Source organism: Anoplophora glabripennis, unplaced genomic scaffold, assembly GCF_000390285.2.
Source record: "Anoplophora glabripennis isolate ALB-LARVAE unplaced genomic scaffold, Agla_2.0 scaffold716, whole genome shotgun sequence".
Classification (NCBI taxonomy): domain Eukaryota; kingdom Metazoa; phylum Arthropoda; class Insecta; order Coleoptera; family Cerambycidae; genus Anoplophora; species Anoplophora glabripennis.
Genome location: NW_019416818.1, coordinates 157,626 through 179,697, shown reverse-complemented (window position 1 = coordinate 179,697; position 22,072 = coordinate 157,626). Strand labels below are relative to the sequence as shown.

General features: G+C 30.1%; 2 protein-coding genes across 4 annotated transcripts; one reads left to right on the top strand and one right to left on the bottom strand.

The window, feature by feature from the left end:
* Positions 1-1,156: 1,156 nt before the first annotated feature.
* Positions 1,157-14,189, bottom strand: LOC108913131 (protein O-mannosyltransferase 1). 2 transcript variants are annotated; one of them, XM_018718614.2, is made up of 7 exons: positions 13,791-14,189; positions 12,940-13,734; positions 12,639-12,859; positions 8,441-8,770; positions 3,597-3,814; positions 3,385-3,538; positions 1,157-1,299 (listed from the first exon to the last, which is right to left on the bottom strand). In XM_018718614.2, exons 1-7 carry the CDS (start codon positions 14,078-14,080, stop codon positions 1,178-1,180), a joined length of 2,130 nt encoding a protein of 709 aa, XP_018574130.1. In that variant the 5' UTR covers positions 14,081-14,189; the 3' UTR covers positions 1,157-1,177. The 2 variants fall into 2 exon arrangements, with proteins under 2 accessions (XP_018574130.1, XP_018574129.1); XM_018718613.2 differs by lacking the exon at positions 1,157-1,299 and having other exon boundaries at positions 1,419-3,538.
* Positions 14,190-14,314: 125 nt separating this feature from the next.
* LOC108913132 (mRNA cap guanine-N7 methyltransferase) lies at positions 14,315-21,469 on the top strand. Of its 2 annotated transcripts, none has more exons than XM_018718615.1 (2): positions 14,315-15,630; positions 20,436-21,469. In XM_018718615.1, exons 1-2 carry the CDS (start codon positions 14,421-14,423, stop codon positions 20,510-20,512), a joined length of 1,287 nt encoding a protein of 428 aa, XP_018574131.1. In that variant the 5' UTR covers positions 14,315-14,420; the 3' UTR covers positions 20,513-21,469. The 2 variants fall into 2 exon arrangements, with proteins under 2 accessions (XP_018574131.1, XP_018574132.1); XM_018718616.1 differs by having other exon boundaries at positions 14,315-15,643.
* The last annotated feature ends 603 nt before the right edge of the window (positions 21,470-22,072 follow it).

Below are 22,072 nucleotides of genomic sequence, written 5' to 3'. Positions count from 1 at the left end.
ATTAATTCTCACATTCAGGGTGTAACAGTTATATTGCAACAAAACTTTACCTGTTTTTTCGTAAAATGCACAGCTTACAAGTAAAAGTCCAGCAATTATGACGCTATTATTTTTAAAAACAGATTGCCATGGAAAGCTGCTTCAGCACAATTGTTAAAAAATAGCAACCTGTTCCTACTTAACTGAATTAGTATATTAGTGAAGTAAAGGTAGCTTAAAAAAATATGCATTATTTCGGAATAATTAGCAGAGCCTTGGATTTTTATAAAACCTTTTGCAATCGCCTTGAAATGGCTTATAGGGAAATTTATAAACTTATATTTGTACGCTAATTATTATTTAATTGTTTAAACAATAAAAAATGGTTTTTCGAAGATTATTTTAAATAAATCAAAAAAAATTTCAAACCAATTTTTATCAAATTGATACTATAGGGGTTTTCGAGGTGACTGAATAAGAATGTGTTAAAAAATAAAAATTCAAAATGGCTGATCCAATATGGCCGACTTTTTTAAACAATTCATTTAAAAATTACAAATTTCAAAGTAAATTTAGTTAAATTAACATTATAGGGGTTTTTGAGGTCTCTGAACAAGAATATTATACTTATCAGAAAATGAAAATTCAAAATGGCTGATCCAATATGGCTGACTTCTTTTAAACAATTTATTTATGAATAACAATTATTACTAAAACTTTGTAAACAAATATTTTTGAAATAAAAAATGAGACGAGAATCAAAAAACGTAAATATGTGTTCATTCTCCCTTCCCTCCGTTAGACACGTAGCATGCGCTAGATGAGCTCCATTCACCGAACAGATGTTCTCTCTATCACTCTAATATTCAAAAATATAATTCTCGAATTACGAGAATGAATTACACATTACCAGCTAAACTTCTACTACATAATTCCATCATGAAAAATATAGGTAAAACTGAATCTCGGGACAATTTATTGAAAAACCGTATTTTTTCGTATTTTTATACAATATTTTAGTAACAAAATTTATTTTTTTTCATTGATACTCTTTTTAAGATCATAGTTTGAAAATATATTGGTTAAACAAGCAAAAAAATATTTTTTTAACTTTATTAAAGTTTATTTAAAAACAAATTTCATCGTTTTAGAACAATAAAAATTTCATTTTTGTTTTTCTTTAAATTTTATTATAAATTCAACGTTTTAAATAAAACAAAATGGACCATCTTGAAGTACAGTTTTCAAGCTTCAAAAAATGCTCCTGTAAAGTTGCAATATCATATTTTGAACTAAAGTTATTGGACTTTGAAACGTGATCTAAAAAATCAAATGTTTTTTTTTTAAATTATTGAATATTTCGAGTGTTATATTTTTTGAATTAAAATTTTAAGATTTTTTTATGTCATTCACCATTTTAAATGCTATTTGAAGAGTAATCTCTGAAAGTTTTAAATTTTTATCTTAAAAATGAACAAATGGCAGATCTAATTAATTTTGTAGAAAATTCTACCGTTACGTAACTTTATTTACACACTATTCCTGTAAATATTTTTTTCGATTTTAAAATCATGATAACTTGTTAGCTACAAGATTCCTCTTTCATTTAAATTTTTGTGGACTTAATGTGATCAAATAGATAAAAAATTATAACAAATTTAGTGGATAGAGCGCGAGGCCGTGCGCTCCTCGAGTCCTGTGCTCAAGTGCCGACACTACATTTTACTATGATTTAAAAAAAATTCTACAACCTACAGTTTTCATTTTAGAAAATTACTATATACATTTTTCATGTAAAATTTCCCGTTCTTTCAATTGGCGCAATTAGTTTTTTTTTAATTGAATTTGTTAAGATATCGTCCCTATTATCATGTAGGGGCATATGTGTATATCCATTTGTTGGATTATACGTCCCTACATGATAAGAGGAACGATATACAATAAACAATGGAATTTTGCAACTAATTGTTTGAATAAATAATCAAGCACACACTGTATGGTTGGTAACTTTTTATATGTTGTTCCTAACACCCTCACAAGTGTGTCCTCAAAAGTTACCCGATCTGCTAATTTTTCCGAAGTCAAAATCTTATTTTTGTATGTAATCTCAAAAAATCAATATTTGGCATTTTCAAAATCAATATTTGCTTTTTTTTTCAAACATGAATAGTTTATAATGTATGACCAATATAATATTGCGAATCAACAAAATTGTAATATACATATAACATAAAGATGGGCACAAAAATTATTTCAGCCCCTTACCTATGCAGTGTTGCTTATTTTTCGACATAGCTGATAGAAGTAAATTTTTTCTTTCTAAAGTTTTTCAAAAATCTTTGACATTAATGTTTCTTGTTAATATTTTTTAATTTAAGAAAAAATGTCTGGTTTTGAACCATTTAAGGGTGTCGTCAAACTTCACCTCTGAGAATTTGTGTGTGCAAATGATTTTTTAAAAACTTCATTAAATTGCAAAATTTTATTAATCCTTAATTATTGTTGCAGGACAGGACAGGAAAAAATTAATAATCTTTGAAAAAAGATCGATTGATGGCTATTATCTTGAAAACTAAGTAACAAACATACAGGCAAGTCATTCCTCTCTAGAATGTACCCTTAAGTTCTATCCTCATCTTTATGTAGAACACGTAATCTACATATATTTTAATCTTATTAAAAATTTGCAAATTGTTAACAAAAAATATATTAAAAATATTTAAAAAATTAACACACCAAAAATAAATTTAAACTGCCCTTCTATATATTCGACAACAAATCGCATTATAAACAAAAAATATATAAGAGATTCTAATAATTTCAAGTTGTGAATATTTCACAAAAAATATGGAATGACGATAATAAACATATTTTTTACGAACTATAAGAGCATTAACACAATATATACAGTTACAGTTTTACACATATAAGATTAGAACATAAATGAGAATACTTAACGTCAGTCCTTTCAAATGGTTAAAAATAGATTCTTTCCCCCCCCCCAGTTTAATATAATGTAAATATGATTAGCTACAAAATTAATAATTTCATACAATTTGGTAAAAATGTCTTAATTTTTGTGGACAATAAAATCCCAGGTGTCCTTCCACCTTAAACTGAGAACATCGTTTGTACTCAAAGCAGTTGTGCCGTAGCTCAAGACACTAAATTTATTGAATACGAAAATGATTGCACCTAACCAAAGAAGCAACATAAGAATAAATACATACGCTGCAGACTTAACTTTCAATACCCCATTCAGCACTACGTATATATGTTCTAACGTTGCTGCCAAGAGAAGAATTTTAAACGCAAAGGCAGGTAAATAGTGGTGTAGGAACAGTGTTCGTTCAGTAAAAAAATAAGGAAGATAATGGAACAGATAACCTAATAGAAATACCTCACCTATCACTTGGAATTGAATCCAGGTTTTCTCATCCAAATCGTAGCATAATCTTCTCCGCCTTAATAAGTAAAATATTAATAAACAGCTATATACAAACAGACATATAGTTGCTGAATACCATATTATGATGTTACCTAACAAGTGGATCTGAGCCTGTAAATAAGCAGTATTGTCACACGAGACTTTTAATTGCTGCAAATTTATTACTTACGTTGCTAGAAGAAGATACCCAATAAGCTATCCCTCGAGACATAAGAGGCCACTCAAAAGGTTCCGAACTATACATGTGATTTTGCACACTGTCTGTGCTAACAAACATCATCTTGTAATGGAGCTCGAAAAACTTCTGCCAAAATGACAATTTGGTAGGTGCAGTGGGAATCATTTCAGCAGTAACTAAGTCTCTTTCACGCTCTCTCTGATCATCAGCTGCAAACATAAAGCTGACTGACTATATTTTCTGAATCTATGAGATAACTTCAAAAGGTTGTTTACTCAATCATATTAGAGCAAAAAAACCTTATCGAAAACTAGCAGTTAAAGGTCCTTGTCTTCTAAAAATATCAAGGAAGAACCTCCTAAAGTTATATAACATTTTAATTATAAAAATGGCTGATTTTCAGCATTTCTGATGGGTCTATTTAATTTTGAAATTTTATTACATGGTTCAGTGCGGTTTATTGTTGAAGAAACGTGTTATAGAGAACATAATTTCCTAAACAGAATCAACAGAATTTCTTCAGATGTGAATTAAAAATTGGTAAGATCATCTCGAGATTTTCAAAAGCTCTATTTTTTGCTAGATTTATGCCCGTTTGCACCGACATTATCCTAAGAACAACTTGATAAAGTTGTTCTTAAAATTAAGTTATACTTATTTTTTTAGAGCATTGCATCGACGGATCATAAACTATACTTAGCAAAGTACGTCTATGTATTGACAACAAAGCAGAAATCTAGTAGCTTTCATTACTTTATTGTTAGGTATTTTAGTTCTTTCTGATTTTCTTCAGTTTTTTACATCACATGTCTAACCCATATACGACACTCCTTTGATAAGACACAAATGCCGCCGTTGACCTTGTCCATTTAAACTGGATGCTAAACGTTGCCAGATTGGGCAATAAAAATTGATATCTGAAGAAAGTGTTGCCAGTTCGAAATATTGAATGAACATGAACATAAAATGCTTACACCTACATTTATCACAATTTTCAATTAATTTTTAAAGTGTCTGTCTAAACGGGATGATAAATTAGATAACTAATATATTAAAATAAAATTGCTGTGTTTATTAATTTTTTGGTGAAATAAAATACCTGACAAATTACACATATTTAATTTTACATTTTTTATATTAGGAGTTTTACTAAAATTTAGATTAATAGATTTTATGTGGCAGTAAATTCGCAGAATTACAAGTTACTTTATTAAATAGTCCAAACGAAAATTTGGACAGAGATGTTGAACTGGAGGTACATCTTTACAAAAATTATAAATGGTGTTTCCTGGGTAGTTACAAATACAATTATCAATCAATTTTGTTATCTGAATAATGAATATAGGAAATATGTCATTTTAGGGATAGTAAACTTCCAAAAAGTGTTACACTAGTTATGTAAATTTGAAATCGTTTTATCCATGCATTATTAATTCTGGGCGTCCACATTTTTCTATCGACATCTAAAAGAACAATTTATATTATAAAAATTTAATATTTAAACAATTTTTATAAGCAATTTAAGATTACCTATATAAAAAGTAATAATTATACAATTGTTCTTCTTTAGGAAACCGAAAAAATGTATATTTTTATTTTCTTTCTTGCATTTCCGATACTGATTTAGACATTCTTTGTAACTGCAAATAATTGTTAATAAAAACACCAAAGTTTTAAAAATAAATAACTATAAATCCACTGTAAACCACTTTTTAAAACACCCCAATGCAGCTAACGGCAACAATGTTTACAAAATGGATATTATATGGTTTATATGTAACGTTACTAGCATCATTTTATGGGAAAAATAATCAAACATTCTATATTACTCTACAAAATTTATATATCCTTAAAGTTTTGTATTTCATATTTATTCTGTTTAATGCCAAAATAATAGTAAATCTGAAAATATCATCTTACGTTGTCACACAGCTGTTCTGTTTGGAAATACGCATGCGTTCAGTCCCTGTAACTTGGATGTATCTCCATTTGTGTTGCACAAAGTAGCCCTTTCTCTCTCAGTGTCGCATATGGGTTAGATATGTGGTTACATGGACTTATTAGGCAATCCAACAACCTGTCAAATTTTTAAGCAATATGGCGCTGATGGCAAACAAGTTATGTTTACATTGAGAATGCATTGAAGTTAGTCCAGAAGTTTTTAGTTAAAAGCATTTAATCCAAGTTTGTTGTAAGGAATTATTCATGTATTTTATTTAAGGAAGTGTTCAACTTGTCTTTTATTGAATTGTGTCGCAACGATATGTATTACTAATGCCGGTAACATGCATATTAGTGGGTTGTAGAAGTCGTGGAAATCAAGACCAAGTTAGCTTTCATTGTTTACCTGACGTAGTGAATTCTAAATATTTTCCTCATTGAAATGATTTATTGAGAAAACGGCGCCAAACATGGATATATAAAAGAAGAAAATTACTAGAAAATACAGGCGAAAATAGAATGGAATTATACTTTTTAAAAATCAAGAAAAATTTGTTAGGTACTATCAAGAATTTTTACAATGATATCAATACATTTCAATTCCTTAATTTATGTATTTTTCATTATAATGCCAACGTTACATTAATTTATATCCTTATATTAGCTTCTTTAAATAATCACTCTACATATTGATTGGTAATAACAAAGACACCTAACTACAATCCATGAAACACTCATTATACAGTCAACGTTCAAAAAAACAAAGCCAAGCCAACAGAAAAACGCAAACTCTTAACAAAACACACATAAGTTTATACGAATCAAACAAATGTTTGCCCTCAATGCCATATTGAATTACAATTTTGTTACGTAGTTTGGATTGCCTAATGAAAAATTAGGTTAGATTAGGTTTTGGTGTTCGGTTTGTCATGTCATGTCTATGGTGTTTGTTGTAAATGTAATATACAATAATATATGGTTGTTGTTGATGTTGATCAAAAGACTAGTTGTCAAAAATAAAATAAAAATAATAATTTCCTCAAAATTCTAGTACTTCTTTTATTCTAGTACCTAATTCCTCTATCAACGGTAAAATTCGTAGACAAGTCTGTTTTGTAAAACGAAACATTTTATAAAAATTGTATGGAAATAGTCAAATCTTGTATAATTTAATCTGGGAAACCCAAGATCTCTAATTTCCAAAACATCCAAATCATCTTCAAATATGTCATTTAATCGAATATCCACAATATTTATTTACAACTACCTACTTTAATACCACACACATTAACACTGACAATTTTATTTGCACTTTCTGCGTTTTTTTAGTGTTTTGCGCACACTCCAAGTCTGTTTGAATAAAGAACTTCATAAGTCGATCTTAACATATGGTGCAATACAAAAAGCTTACTTAAGCATTTCTTGACCCCCAATACTGTACTGCCTCAGCTCCAACTAAATTCAGACGTTTTGTCTTGAAAAATTCATCTTCAGTGTATTCGTTCCGTTATCTAAATTTTTTATTTAGATTTCTTTGTTTATTGAATTATCTTACACTGTAAGTGTCGTTAGACCCTGTGAAATCCATCTAGTTATTTAAACTATTACCACCACGCGTTAAAATAAAACATTATTAGTTTTATTACCGTGTTCATAGTTATTTCTAGGCTTCTCGGGTGCTCACAATTCAAACAAATTCCCATCTATTTTTTTTTCAGGATATTCATACAAATATATCTGACATGCTCTTTCACAGTTGCGGTTACAGATATAATAAATTCCGATAATATTACGCTGATCTTCATTTTCAACTTTTCCCAAATCGAAAATGCTTTTGAACATTTACTGAAATTTTTTAAAGAATAATATTCAGTTGGCGTTTTGGTTGTTCATATGCATTTTTAAGAATTAGTGTGTCATAATAAAACATTAAAATTGTATTACTGTTTTAATTTTTACGCAACAACTTATTGAGTTATGTATGACCAAGTGATGGTAATAGTTAATCATAATAAATATTTTAATGTGACGTGTGGTGGTAATAGTTTAAATAACTAGATGGATTTCACAGGGTCTAACGAGACTTACCGTGTACGATAATTCAATAAACGAAGAAGAAAAGAAATCTAAATAAAAAATTTAGATAAATTTGGAATGAATACACTGAAGATGAATTTTTCGAGACAAAATGTCTAAATCTGGTTCGGGCTGAGGCAATACAGTATTGGGGGTCATGAAGGCTTGCAAAAAATGTAATAAAATTTCTAGGGTCGTATTTCAAAAAATTAAGTTGATGGTCCTGGAGAGACGAAACGTTACATACAAAAATTGATTATGTCATTTGATAGAGGGAAGAAAGTGGCAATGAGAGTGTTCTTCTTTTTTCAATATCACCTCAAACAAGGCTGAACTGAAACAAAAACGGATTTCCAAAATTTCGTTTTTTTTTTCAAATATTTCGAAAACTGATCATGTTAGCCTTGATTTTTTAGAAGCATAATGTTGGTCTCCTGATTACGCAACTTTGCCCCCATTTAAGCTACTTCGTATCTCTTACCGTTTCCAAGATCCCTGTAGTGAGAAGCGAATTTGTAACAGCCTGTATAAACAACTGACAAAATGTCTCTAGAAACATTAAACTGACTAATAAAAAATGTATTTATTCCATATTACAAAAGAAATTCGAGCCCTAAACAACTATTTTTTGGCTCACTGGTAAATACGAGAAATCGTTTTTAAAATTGCGAAAATTGTCCCACATGCTAAAATTTTTAAATTCACATAATAAATTTAGTTTTCTTCAAGTTGCACATTAAATTTAAACAACAAATTTATCTTTTGCATTAACTCTATAAAAAAAATGTGAATAGAATTTTTTTGTTTTGCAAACTTACATTTAGTATATCTATGTTCTTCGACATTCCACACCGTATCATCCTGATTAATTATACGATCAGCTGCCACCTCGTGTTGGTGGAAACCCCAGTCAGGTAGCTGTCGACCAGTGAATTTTAAAGCTGTGTTTGTGTCCACATGGATAAGTCTAACTAGGGACTGAATGGTATGCCAAGTGTCGCCGTTCTGTTCTCGATTAATAATCTCGACTTTCCACATGTTGTGAGCTGACATGGATATGTTGTAGTCGATGTAACACGAAACTTCTTGGCATTGTGGAGACATTGGCGCAGCCACATCATGTGAGTTAAGAGCCCTACTTGTGATACCTGAAATGTTATGATACAGTTTAAATTAAAATAAAGCAGAAACACTTTTACTATTTCAATAGCAATGTTTAACGATAGTTACTGTAGAAATAATATCTTTATGTCATGGAATATTTTAAAAAATATAATGAATTCGCTATTTTAAATTAAGTAATTGTATATGTAAGCTAATTCGGAAAAACCAACAATGTGTCGTAAGAAATCCAATCTCTGACTGCAGAAACCCTCCACTACTAGCTAGCTATGTATAGTAAATATAACTTATACAGATACTATTTAAAAATTGCACAGTTTGGAAATCCAGAATGAGTTAGACTAGCGAAATTAGTTGATGTGTGGCTTTGAAGGATGCAAATAATTACGATTTGTTTTTTTTTTAATTTTCTAAAAATATAAATTAATGGGTAATCTATGCAATTATATTATAAAAGTAATGTAGGTATATATTTTATGATAAAAATATTTTACTGATATTTGAAATATCCGTTAAATTGCCTTTCTTCAGTGAATCGTCACACTAAATATTTTTCTTAAAGATGATGTTTGCTGCTCATAAATATTTTTAAATTTAGAAAAAAGATTTGAAAATATATAATATTTTATACGGGTTATTTGCAATATATTTCGAATATCATATATTTTCTAACAAATCATAGGCATAAGGGAACCAATATTTGGTATTGTTTAGTTTGTTGTCCTATCTATTGTGATGATTTTTACTGCCAACTTTATTTCATAGTCAATAGTCATCCTCTACAGTGTAGGAAAGCACCGATGGTCTATCATAAGTTACGTGATCGCCCTTCCACAAATAAGAAGTGGATCTTATTTGTGGAAGGGCGAAACGGGCGGTGTCTATGAGACACCTTCATTATAGCCATCCTTCTCTATCGCATGGATTTCTATGGCTTACTTTATCGCTCTCACGTAACTTCAGATAGACCATCGGTACTTTCCTACCCTGTATAGACCACCTACACTGGCTAGCTATAGGGCGATTATGATGAAGGCAGTTGGGAGCCTAGTCAGTAGCCTAGCATCGGTCGTATCTGGAAACTTGAGCTGTACGCTGTACGTGTCGCTTTGATTTCAATAATTAGTTATTTTTTCATGGGCAAATGTATTGTAGGACATTGTATAAATAGAAGTTAACAAGTTGGTGAAGAGAGCCGAAAAGTTTCCTTCTCTAGATAAGTAAAATAAGCAATACATAAAACATAAATTTGAGCCATTATATACGCCATTTCTTGGTTAAGGTCAGAGTATTCCAGGGTTGACTTTATAAATTTGTTCGCATACATAGTGCAATGGTAAACATGATATTATTATAAATTGTTAATAAAATAACGAATAAATGATTTTAACATATTTTTAATAATTATTTACTTTACGTAAAAGTCTCCAATTTATATGAAATTGCAATTCCCGTAATTTTGAAGAAGCTGAAAATTAATGTGATATTATTTTTTGCAATCGAAAAAAAATAAAAAAAAAATATTTCAAATTCATGTTCAGCACCCTGGAAAATGGGGGTTGGCAAAATTTGATTGGAAAAATCAGAGTTTTATGGTAAAATAAATAATTAGTCAAATTTTTATAGTTGCTTCGATTTTTCGAATCTAATATTTTAATTTTTACTGATTTCCAAAGGATGTTGACATAAAGTAGGTACAGATAGGTGAAAGCTTTTAAAAATCACGATTGGATACCATCAAAATGTTCACGTATAATTACTTTGAAGAAAATTTTTTAATATTCAACAAAAATGTAGTCCACAAATTAGCAAAAAATTCATACGAAAAGACAAATATTAAATAAACTAACATTATTTAAAGGACAATAAATATATTTAAATTATTTTGTAGGTTTATTTAATATAAGCAAGACATTAAAATATATTATTTTCTGAATTCCCCGCAATTTGCATTCACTGGTACCCGTGCATTGAAATTAGATACAGCCAGTCTAGGGGGTCTATGGTCAACCTTATATTTAGTCAAATTTTCATTTTATATTTAAATGCTATTGATAACATTGCTTACATTTATTTATTTTCGGCACAATTTTTGTTTCTGGGTTTGAGTATTTAGCCATTGGTGCCAAAAAAAAAAAAAATAGAAACCAATTAAAGAAACCTTTGCCCCCTACAAATAGTAAAATTTATGTAAAAAGGAACTTCAGTATCAGTTTTAAAAATCAAAATTGATTAACTTTCGAAATGTAAATTAGTGAAGAATTCATAAATTAATAATGAATTAATTAAATGATATACCTAGTGATTAATATTTTCTTAGTGTGAGATTCTTTTAATTTAAAATATTTCAGAAAAACTATCCTTGAAACGTATAGTAAGACTAGTCTGGGTTATACTACTTTTTTCTAATTTTTTTTTTTGTGGAGCTGTGTAATGATAATGATGGTAATAATGCCAGTAGAAATGCAGTAACATAAGTAATTCTCCTTTGGTATACATATAATTTTTACATATAATTTTTACTAAATGTACATTAATTGTTTTATTTGATTATAGTTCTATATAAATTAGAATGTAGCCTATTGTATTTAATTAAATTGAACTTTTTTAATGGCCAAGAGTTGAACAATAAAAATTAAATTTGTGTAAAATTAAAATCTATTACAAACACTATATTTGTTTTAATTTGTATAAATGTTAGACTTAATACTTATACATTTTTTTACTGTTAAAATTTATATATAATATATTTGTTGAAGGTACATTTTAAATGTATTTTCAAAAGAGATTGAACATGTAAAACATATCTTTTATCATGTACATTATAATTAACTATATACTTTAATTGGCTAATTCTCGGAGCTTAGCTTTGATAAAATGTTATACTGCAAACATATTTAAGTACCTAGCTGTACGGAGTATATACAGGGTGTCCCCAAATTCATGCAACAAAATTTGGTCATAGATTCTTAAGACAAATTTAGGGGACCCGTATTTTTTATTTTTGCCAAGTGGCCCCCTCTTTCGGAGTTACAGCCCCCTGAAGTCCGCTCCTAAGAATAATCTTTTTTTATACCTCAAAACGCTGTTGTACGAGAATCACTAAATTTGGTACACAGGGGTTCTATGACATGTGGAATCTGATGGTGCTACGTTTTTTTACGGTGAACCCCCTTAAGACAATTTTTCGTGGGCCCCTTGTCTTTGGAGCCAAAAAAATTTGGTCGCATATTTAAATTTCTTAAAAATTATAAGTCCACTAGATAGCCATTAAATTTAGAAACTTATTGTCCCTTTACACTTTTTTCCAAAAAAACGCAATGTTTTCGAGAAAAATATGAAAAATGTGATCGAATGCATATCGTGATTCGCCATTTTCCTCGAAAACATTGCGTTTTACAAAACAAATATCAAGAGACAAATAAGTTTCTAAAATCAATGGCTAATAATTTTAAAAAAAATCAAATTTGCGACCAAATTTTTCTAGTTGCAAAGATAAGGGGGCCCACGAAAAAATGTCTTAAGGGGGTTTCTTGCCAAAAAGCGTAGCACTGTGAGATTCTACATGTCATAAAACCCCTGTGTACCAAATTTAATGATTCTCGAACAACATGATTTTGAGATATAAAAAAGTCTTCTTTGGGGCAGATTTCAGAGGGCTGTAACTCCGAAACAGGGGGCCAGTTGGCAAAAACAAAAAATACGGGTCCCCTAAATTTGTCTTAATAAGAATCTATGACCAAATTTTGTTGCATGAATTTTGGCACACCCTGTATTTAACTTTGTTTATTTAATTTAAATTTTATAAGGATTACTGCCACAATGGTACAGATTTACACTTAAAACTTAAAATAAAAAAATAATTGGACATTTACAAGTTAAAAAGTATATTACCGTGAACCAGTTGTATTATATCACCGTGTTTAATAGCATCAATAGGTTGCTCTACAACCAGGTCACTTTTATCAGGTCTCTTAACGATCCACCAATTATTTACATCTTTGAAAGAGTAACAGGTGACCTGCTGCTGATGACTAGAACCCCTCTTATCTGGATAACGAATCGGATAAACAGCATTATGCGAATGAAGCCAACATGTTCTTCCATGTGTATGCCTAAAAAAACATATACTTAACTTACTATGTTCAATAGCATGATTATTACTATAAATAAAATAGAATAAATGTTCACTTACCGCAGAGTTATCTGTGAACCATGTGATACTAACAGCGGTTGTCCTTTTGTAATACTTGCCAATCCACCTTCTAACGAAGCTTGGAAAGCACTTGTCATAATACTATCATGTGGTCCAGCCTTGTATAAAACATTTAAATGAACATAAAATATTCCTAGATACACTGTTACTGCTATTAGTGTAGTAATAATTAATTGTGTGAAAAATCTTATGATTAAGGATATATCAGATAATTTTGTTGATTCTAACAATTTCCAAAAATTCCTCAATAAAATAGCTGCACCTAAACAACATGAATAAAAACCAGAATATTTAATACACAATGCACAAGTTAAGGAAGCTGTAGCTAAACTCATCCATAAACACCAGAAAACACCATAGGGCTTCTCAGAATTTTTCTGAAATTTTAATATGCATAAAATACCAAATAATGCAAAGAATAATAGTATCGACTCCATCAAAATAAATCTACTTTGGGTTAAAAAGGAATTATCAAACAAAAACAATAAAGCTGCCAACAGTGATGTCCACTGTGTTAAGCCTATTTCCAACATCAAATGATAAACAGTTGGAATAATTAAACTCCCAAAAAATGCGGGAATAAATCGAAGGGCGAACAATGGAACACTTGGGCCGTATGGACTTCCTATTTTATCAAATTTGAAATTTCCATCATAACCTGCTAGATATGCCACAGCTGCAATAAGTTGTTTGCCAAGTGGTGGATGTGAATCAAAGAAAAATGTGTTCTTCATGTACAGTGATACATATTTTCCATAATGAAGCTCATCAAATCTAAAACATAGTTCAATAAAGTTATTTTAAAATACCTACAAAGATTTGATACATACACAATATTTTTCGGTTCTTCCAATTTGTACATTCTAGTCAATATTGCAGTAACAAACAGTAAAATTGACAAGAAATCTATCTCAAGATTAAGTCGAAAAAGTTTTTTTCTCTCATCATAAAGCATTATTAACTCATTATGAGATTTATTTTTCTGTGTATATATTATTCTGTGATTATTTTCAAACTGTTTATCAACCTTATTATGAACTTCATCTTCTAGTTTTTCTTCTGAGAAAACATCATTACACTTTATTTTAATTTTAGCTTTTCTATTCCGTACGGTTTCCATTTACACTGTAAACAAGTTTGTACAAAACTGAGGATATTAAATAATTGTTTTCATGTTATGTTATTGGGAAGACAGATAAAATTCATAATTTCACAAATGACGTGGACCAAGCATGGATCCTATTCAATGCGCATGTGTAATGTGTATAATCTCTGGGGTACACTAGTGCACTCCACGTTCATTTCATATTTCATAAAAATCGAAATCAGCATACGTTTCACGTTTGATCTTTGATCCCCATCTCTTTTTTTAGTAACCTCAATCTTCGTTTTTGTGTTCATTCGTTCGTTGATACATTATGAATTTAATATGATTATGCATTCTTTTTCAATAATTAATAATGGATGAGATTACTGAAAACGGTGAAGTAGAAACTTTAATTTTAGCTGCTGCTAATGCTGACTCTGGTCAATATAATAGTGAAACCGAGGAAGTAGAAGATAGGGATGAATTAGAAACTTCTAAGTGTAGTATAAATATTGACGAAGACATAAATAAAACTATTAATTATAGAAAAAGAAAATATGATGATGAGGCTGAAACACCGAAAAAACTTAAAACAGCTGACGGTTACGCAGAGGTGGTTGCTACACATTATAATCTTTTAGAGGAAAAAGGCCTAGATGAACGATCAAAGTCACGTATTGTGTACTTAAGGAATTTTCATAATTGGATTAAGAGCATGCTTATAAATGAATATCTTACGAAGATTAAAGATAAGAAGAAACACAATGCTCCAATTAGAATTCACGATATGTGTTGCGGTAAAGGCGGTGATCTCTTGAAATGGAGGAAAGGTGGTATAACCCATTTAATATGCAGTGATATAGCTTCAGTTTCATTAGAACAATGCAAGGCCAGATATAATGATATGAAAAATAGAGGAAATAGAGATAGGGGTTCAGGTAATATTTATTCCATTGAATATATATTAGGTGATTGTACTAAAATGCGGCTGCGAGAAAAATTTTCTGATCCTTCTATGAAATTAGATCTGGTTAGTTGTCAATTTGCATTTCATTATAGTTTTGAGAGTTTACCACAAGCAGAATGTATGTTGCGAAATGCTTCGGAATGTCTTCAACCAGGTGGATATTTTATCGGTACAATACCCGATGCATATGATCTCATAGCTAGAGCCAAAAGATATGAAACTAACACATATGGAAATAACGTTTATCAAGTGGCACTTGATTTTGATTTGAATAAACCAGAATTATTTGGGGCAAAATGTGACTTTCATCTAGATGGTGTTGTAGATTGTCCCGAATTTTTAGTACATTTTCCCACATTTATTAAATTAGCTAAAAAATATGGTCTTAAATTGATAAATAAGGAGAAATTTTATGAATTCTTTGAAAGAATGAAACTTGAGGGTAGACAGTTACTGAATAATATGGCAGGATTGGAAACATATCCACCAAATGCCACTTCATCGTTGGTAGGAACAGATTCAAATGATTATACACATGCAAGTGAATTTATTAAAAAAGAAGGGAAGGATAATCTTCAAGTGGGAACGTTATCCAAATCAGAATGGGAGGCATCATGTAAGTTAACTAGGTACTGGTAATTATTTTTTTAATTTATACCTTAGGTAAACCCACATGCTATTAATTTGTTATTGTTTGCTTTCTAAATGAATGTTTTTGCTTATTCAAGATACATCTTGGTAAAGAATTTATAGATAACTTAATAGGTAGGTACAGGATATTTTACTCGGGAAGATGTGGTCTAATATAATTATATTTATTTATGTATTAAAGTTCCATCAGAAACAATGCAATGATTACATATATAGTAAGTTTTTTTTATTGGTAAAAAGGGGCCGTATTCCATAAAGCCAACCATCTTCCTAAGGACCTTTATATTACCTAAATTAAATTAAGTAAATGTCAGGGAAGAAAACAGTTTTGGGTAAAAGCAGAAAATATTATGAAAAAAAAAGTTAGGGTACGAGAATCTATGATGGACACAGCACAAAAATACAATGGCGGGAAGAATAGTAATTATGTTTATGCAATATATTAAGAGCAGAAGTAAAAATATCTTTCTTGAGATTTGCATGTCTTGTCAGTACATATTTGTATATAAGACAGATAAGTCTTCCTTTTCCTTGTTATAATGCATCCTTCTCATAACTCTTTGAATATTCCTGTCCCTGTATCCATTTCCTATAAAAACAGATTTTAGTTTCTCGTTCAAGTTTTCTGGCTGGCAGATAACTTTTACTCAATGTAATTAAAATTCCTAGATTCACCAAGTACTACAACCGTTTGTTCTCGTTTGCCCCAAAATAGCGGTTTGATAGGTCAATTTGAGATATTTATATAGAGAAATATCAAAATTTGTTTGCTTCAGTAATTTAGATGTAGATATTAGGTTGTTGCGTAATAAACTGTCCAAAATATGTGAAAATAAATTAACCCTATAAAAAAATTATGTTTTAAGGCTAGCAATAAGGATTTTATCCCAAAATGACAGTATATTGTGGTACTTTATCAATATCTAGGAACTTTAATACTAATGTGTTGACAATACCTTGTTTCTGGGTGATGAGTGATGATGATACTCAGCATTCAAGTTTATATCCATGTGGGTCGGATGTTTGTAAACATTGTGCCCTAAGGTGCCATCCAGGATTCTCTTTACAAGGACATCTATGTACAGGGTGTTTTCAAGAGAGCACAAATGGTACAGCTAAAAAGAGCCACGTATTGCATAGAAATCACCTCAGTAAAATGTTCAGCCCTTAGAAAATACAGCCTCTCAAAATTTCCAAAAAAATATGGAATTGTGATTGTAATTTGAAAACCAAAACATAACAGTCAAATTTTACACAAATTTTCTAATAATCCATGTGCAACTTCTCAACAATTTTTCGAACATTTCTGTTCCTTGGAGAGGGTTGAAATAAGCATCAGAGAACACTAGTTGGTATAGTGTTTTCTGTAAGCATACCCTAAGTTAGTTTTTGCTACAACTTTTTTGTTTGACATAAATTGAAAATGCTAAGGTACCATTTCCTTTCATCTTCGCTGTGAAGCTAATGTCTGGATATACAGTACGTCCCAGAAGTAACGCAAAAAATTCGTATTTCATTTTGTGTTTTCACATAAACGCTAAAATACATCAATTAGTAAATAGGAATTGTCATTCTGTCACATTGCTTAAACCTTCATAAACCTATGACGTCATCGACATTTTTTTAAAATAGCACTCCTTGTTGAAGGAAAATGCGTCGATATAGGGTTTGGCCTACTTTACTTTGACAGGTGCGACAAAAAAGTCAACGATTGCAATGGACATGGTTTAAAATAATAACAAAAGTAGGTGTCATAAACTGATGTGAGAACAGTGCCACAGCAAAAAAATGGGAATTTGTAGATGTTTTGTGTTTTGGTTGATTGTAGGTACATGTTTTTATGTATTAATATGCTGGCTTTTTCGGCGACAGGACGAATGGCACTGTGTGGATTTTCAGTGACAGCTAAACATAACATTTTGCCTATGATTTTCCATCACTGTCGTTGGCCTTCCAGATCTAGATAGATCTTTAACATGTCCACCATCTTCAAATTTGCGTACTAATCTGCATACTGTAGATGGAGGTATTGGTTGTTCTGGATACTTGGCATTGAATAACTTCATCATAACTATGGATTCTCTCTCCGTATCCAACCATAATTAGGATTTCAATTCTTTGTTTCTCACTTAAACGCAACACCATAGTAATGTAAAGTATTTGGAACTGTCACAATGGTATGAGGCACTATTACATTCGCTAAGTGTCGTCTTCAAAACAATACCTAGCCGCTGTGATCGGGTGAATCTACCCAATCTACATAAAAACATGTACCTACAATCAACCAAAACACATTTTTTGCTGGGGCATTGCTCTCGTATCAGTTTGTGATACCTACTTTTGTTGTTATTTTCCAATCGTTGGCTTATTTTCGCACCTGTCAAAGTAAAGTAGGCCAAACCCTATATTGACGCATTTTCCTTCAAAAGGGCTATCCATTTATGCTTAAAAAATTAGGTAGTGTTATTTAAAAAAAATGTTGATGACGTCATAGGTTTATGAAACACAGCACAAAAACAGTTTAAGCAATGTGACAAAATGACAATTCCTATTTACTAATTGACGTGTTTTAGCGTTTTTGTGAAAACGCAACACAAAGTGAAATACGAATTTTTTGGGTTACTTCTGGAACGCACTGTATATTGTTTGTACTACATATTATTTTCTACTACTTCCCTATGCGGTGTAAAATTTATAACACTAGATATGCACATAGGCTATATTTCATATTGGATGACATACTATTTTATAACTACAAAGACCACTTACTTTTCCTTGATTTACTAATGTTTAAAATGTTAATCCTGAATTTATTGTGATACTCAGTTTTTTGACCTTGTTAACTACAGATACCACTTTATTATTAATAGTAACTGAAAAATCTCTCTTATACTACACATAGGTTTGTTTTAGCTAGCTTCTAGAAATGTTGGAAACTGTTTGCAGTATATGTCCTAACAATTCTTTAAAAAATTGTTATATAGTTTATACCTACCTATTTTTTTTAATACCATTATGGAGTTCAAAGAATTTTGGGCCATTAATTTTTAAACCATTTTCATTTATTTAAAGAGTAATTGTATGTTTAGCCAATATGGTAATAATGAATTATTTTATTTGGTAGCATCTATGTCATTTGGAGAAGCTGTAATAGGCAACTCAGAGTCATATCATCTTTTTGCTACAAGTTTGAAAATTGAATACTTAATTGTGTTTGCAACATAAATACAGAATAATAAGATTCTAAGAAAGGGCCCTTATTATTTTTTTGTCATTACTTATAGGTATTTATATTAGACATTTGACTATGTTTCATATTTTGATAATGAAGCATGGAACTTGTCTCATTTTTTGGGGGTGATTTCTAGGCCCACATGGTGAATTTTTTTATGAAAATATATCGAATGAAGTTGGTGAAATAAAAAATATGAGTGTCTGGCTCTTAGATCTCGAAATGGGCTACACACACATACTTCTAAATATATTTTTTTAATATTCAACTGATAGATATAAACACTGTTTTCATTATATTTATTATGAAGTTTGAAAAATAGAATCTAATATCAAATTAAAATTTAAATACAAGGTGGTTCGAATTTTATGCAGGAAAGTTTGAGGGCAGATAGATCTGTTTAAACTAATAGGTGTTTGCCTTATAAACATAGATCTGGAACGGCCTCGTTTTAGAGAAATTGATTTTTTGTTTATATCTCCAGAATCTATTAACCGATCTCAATAAAATTTAGTACAGATGATGTATGATAGTAGGCCTTGTATTATCTAAAATATGAGCTCTAAAGGTTCAACCAGCGGCATACAACTGGACAAGGGTCACCCCCTTTTTTATAAAAAAAACCTACGCCACTGTATTTTTTACAACCTATTGTAACGGATTTATATTCTAATGCACAAAATACGTAAAAAAGGTAAACTTGAATTTTTTCACCGTTGAAGTTCACCGTTCTCAAATTATTCATACCAATACAATCCCCTCGGGGCCGACACTTCTAACCATCTTATTACAAGAATATTTATGTTTATGCTTAAAAGTAAGTGCAATTTGTAAGCACATCAACAAAATTCTTTACACTCCTCGCTCTCATCTGTTTGGATTAAAACGATATTTGGAAGATCACGCTGGCGAAAGGAAAGGCACAGAAATGAAATTTTAAGAGCATTGGATGACGATCCTCGGCTAAGTTCACGAAGAACGTCTCGGCAACTTGGGGTGAATAAATCGAAAACTTTAATGCAAGGCCTACTGTCATAAATTATCTGTACCAAATTTTATTGAGATTGGTTAATAGATTCCTAAGATATAAACAAAAAATTATTTTTTTTTTACAACTTCAACACCCTGTATCTCTAAAACGATGCCATTCTAGCTCTATGTTTATAAGGCAAACACCTACTATTTTAAAGATATCTATCTGCCCTCGAAGTTTCCTGCATAAAATTCGGACCACCCTGTATATGTCATTGTGAAGTAAAATTAATTTTGCAAATATGTATATGTGCAACCCTTTTAAAGATATCAGATTCGACCAATCCTATTTGTTTTTTTATCTCGTAAATTTCATATAAAATTTTTTTCGTCATGGAAGTTCTCTAAGTTTGCCTAGCAATCATTCTCTAAAAAACAGTGTAGGCTCCTTGCCTTATTATGAAAATTTCACCATTTTAATGTATAAGAGGTATAATAATTAAAATGTTTGCACATATCCATTTCCTATGACTTTACTAATATAGTAAAAGAGTATTTTTTTCCAGCTATGTATACAACTTTTGTGTTTGAAAAAGTAAAAAATACGTGGAACACCGACGGAACACCAATTTATGATATATAACATTAAGTGTACTAGATAAAATCTATATAATTATATTTTGTTATGTACTATTTCAATTTCTTGTTAATCATGTGCCTAGTTATGAAATTAGTGGAGTTCGGATATAATGACAAGAGTGTGCCATAAGTGTAATGTATTAGGCAAAGAATCTCTTTCATTGAGCTTATGGCACACTCTTCTGGCCATATATCTGTTACTAAAAATAGACTTCTTTAACCTATATCACTGAAATCGTGTTAAATAAGACACTTTGGTTTGTATCTCCGAAAAGTGACATTCAATTATTTATATTTATAGGCAGTTTTTAAAACCGGTAAATGATTTCTTAAAACTTTGATCTATACCATTTTCTTAACTTTAAACGTTAACAGTTTTATTGTTATTCGTTCTGGATATATATAATATGAATTTTTTTAATATATGTATTACCCAAGCAGGAGATTGCTGCAGGTCTTATAAATGTACAATAAATATGTGATACGAATCATGGTAGACTGAGTTCTGAAGATTGATACTTTTGTTAACCAATAATAACCAATAAACAAAATGATTCAGTTATGTCATAAGCAATAGGTCTAATAAGTAACTGAATTCCATATATTTTTTTAAGTGAAACCAAACTTATGAGTGACACATAATGCGACATTTATGTGGCCGGTCTTTAGAAATAGAGTCGTAATAACCAAACTCCACTCTACTTTGTAATTGTATTCAGAATGGGGTATTTTCACTGTTTTGTTTGTATATATTAGATTTATAAATTAGAGACTCGTATTTATTCAAATCACAAATTAAAGGCTATTAATAACTTTATTTAGAATGTTTTCAATAACAACCTATGGATTAATTAATCAAGTAAACCTTGCAATATAAGAAACAGTCAGATTGTTTTTAAAATAATATGTTTTTTCTGCAATCGTTTTTATATTGTTATGTATATACAGGGTGTTTCTTAATAACGTGCTAATATTTAAGGAGGTTATTCTTGGGTCCATTTTAAGAAAAAAACTTCCTATGAACATATATCCTAAAAGTCTTAACCTTTGAACTACAGGGTGCTAAAGTTTTATGAAAAAACTTTTTTTTTGTGATAACTTTGGTATTATCCTAGATATTTTTTCAAATTTGGTACACGCCTTCTGTTCATCGAGATGCATTTTCTGATATACAAACAATTTTATTATTTTTGCCAGTGGCGTCTGTACAGGTTTTGTATTGAATATTTTTAAAGAAAAATGTCACGCCAGGGTAATTTTCTTTTACCATTCCAAAATGTATGTAGATTACTGTAATTTCATAATTTCAATGTTTAAAAGTTATTATCTTAAATAAATAAATTATTGTTCAAAATTACATTTTTTTTTTCCTCGTAAATAAGATGCAAATGAATGAATTTTATTTTTTTATGCGAAAACCGTACGTCAAACGAAAAAATTCAAGACACCACATTTGCTCAGAAAGGAATGAGGATTTCAAAAATGATTTTTACTTAAAGAAAAAGCAGTGGCGTAACTTATTTTTCTTCAAAAATATTCAATACAAAACCTGTACAGACGCTAC

Bases quoted from the DNA above. Each gene is read 5' to 3' on its own strand.
- LOC108913131 (XM_018718613.2), bottom strand. From the start codon at position 14,080: ATGGAAACCGTACGGAATAGAAAAGCTAAAATTAAAATAAAGTGTAAT. The intron at 13,735-13,790 runs GTATGTATCAAA...ACTATGTTTTAG, and splicing joins GAAGAACCGAAAAATATTGT to ATTTGATGAGCTTCATTATG. The intron at 8,771-12,638 runs GTAATATACTTT...ATAACATTTCAG, and splicing joins TATAATACAACTGGTTCACG to GTATCACAAGTAGGGCTCTT.
- LOC108913132 (XM_018718615.1), top strand. From the start codon at position 14,421: ATGGATGAGATTACTGAAAACGGTGAAGTAGAAACTTTAATTTTAGCT. The intron at 15,631-20,435 runs GTAAGTTAACTA...ATTTTTTTCCAG, and splicing joins ATCAGAATGGGAGGCATCAT to CTATGTATACAACTTTTGTG.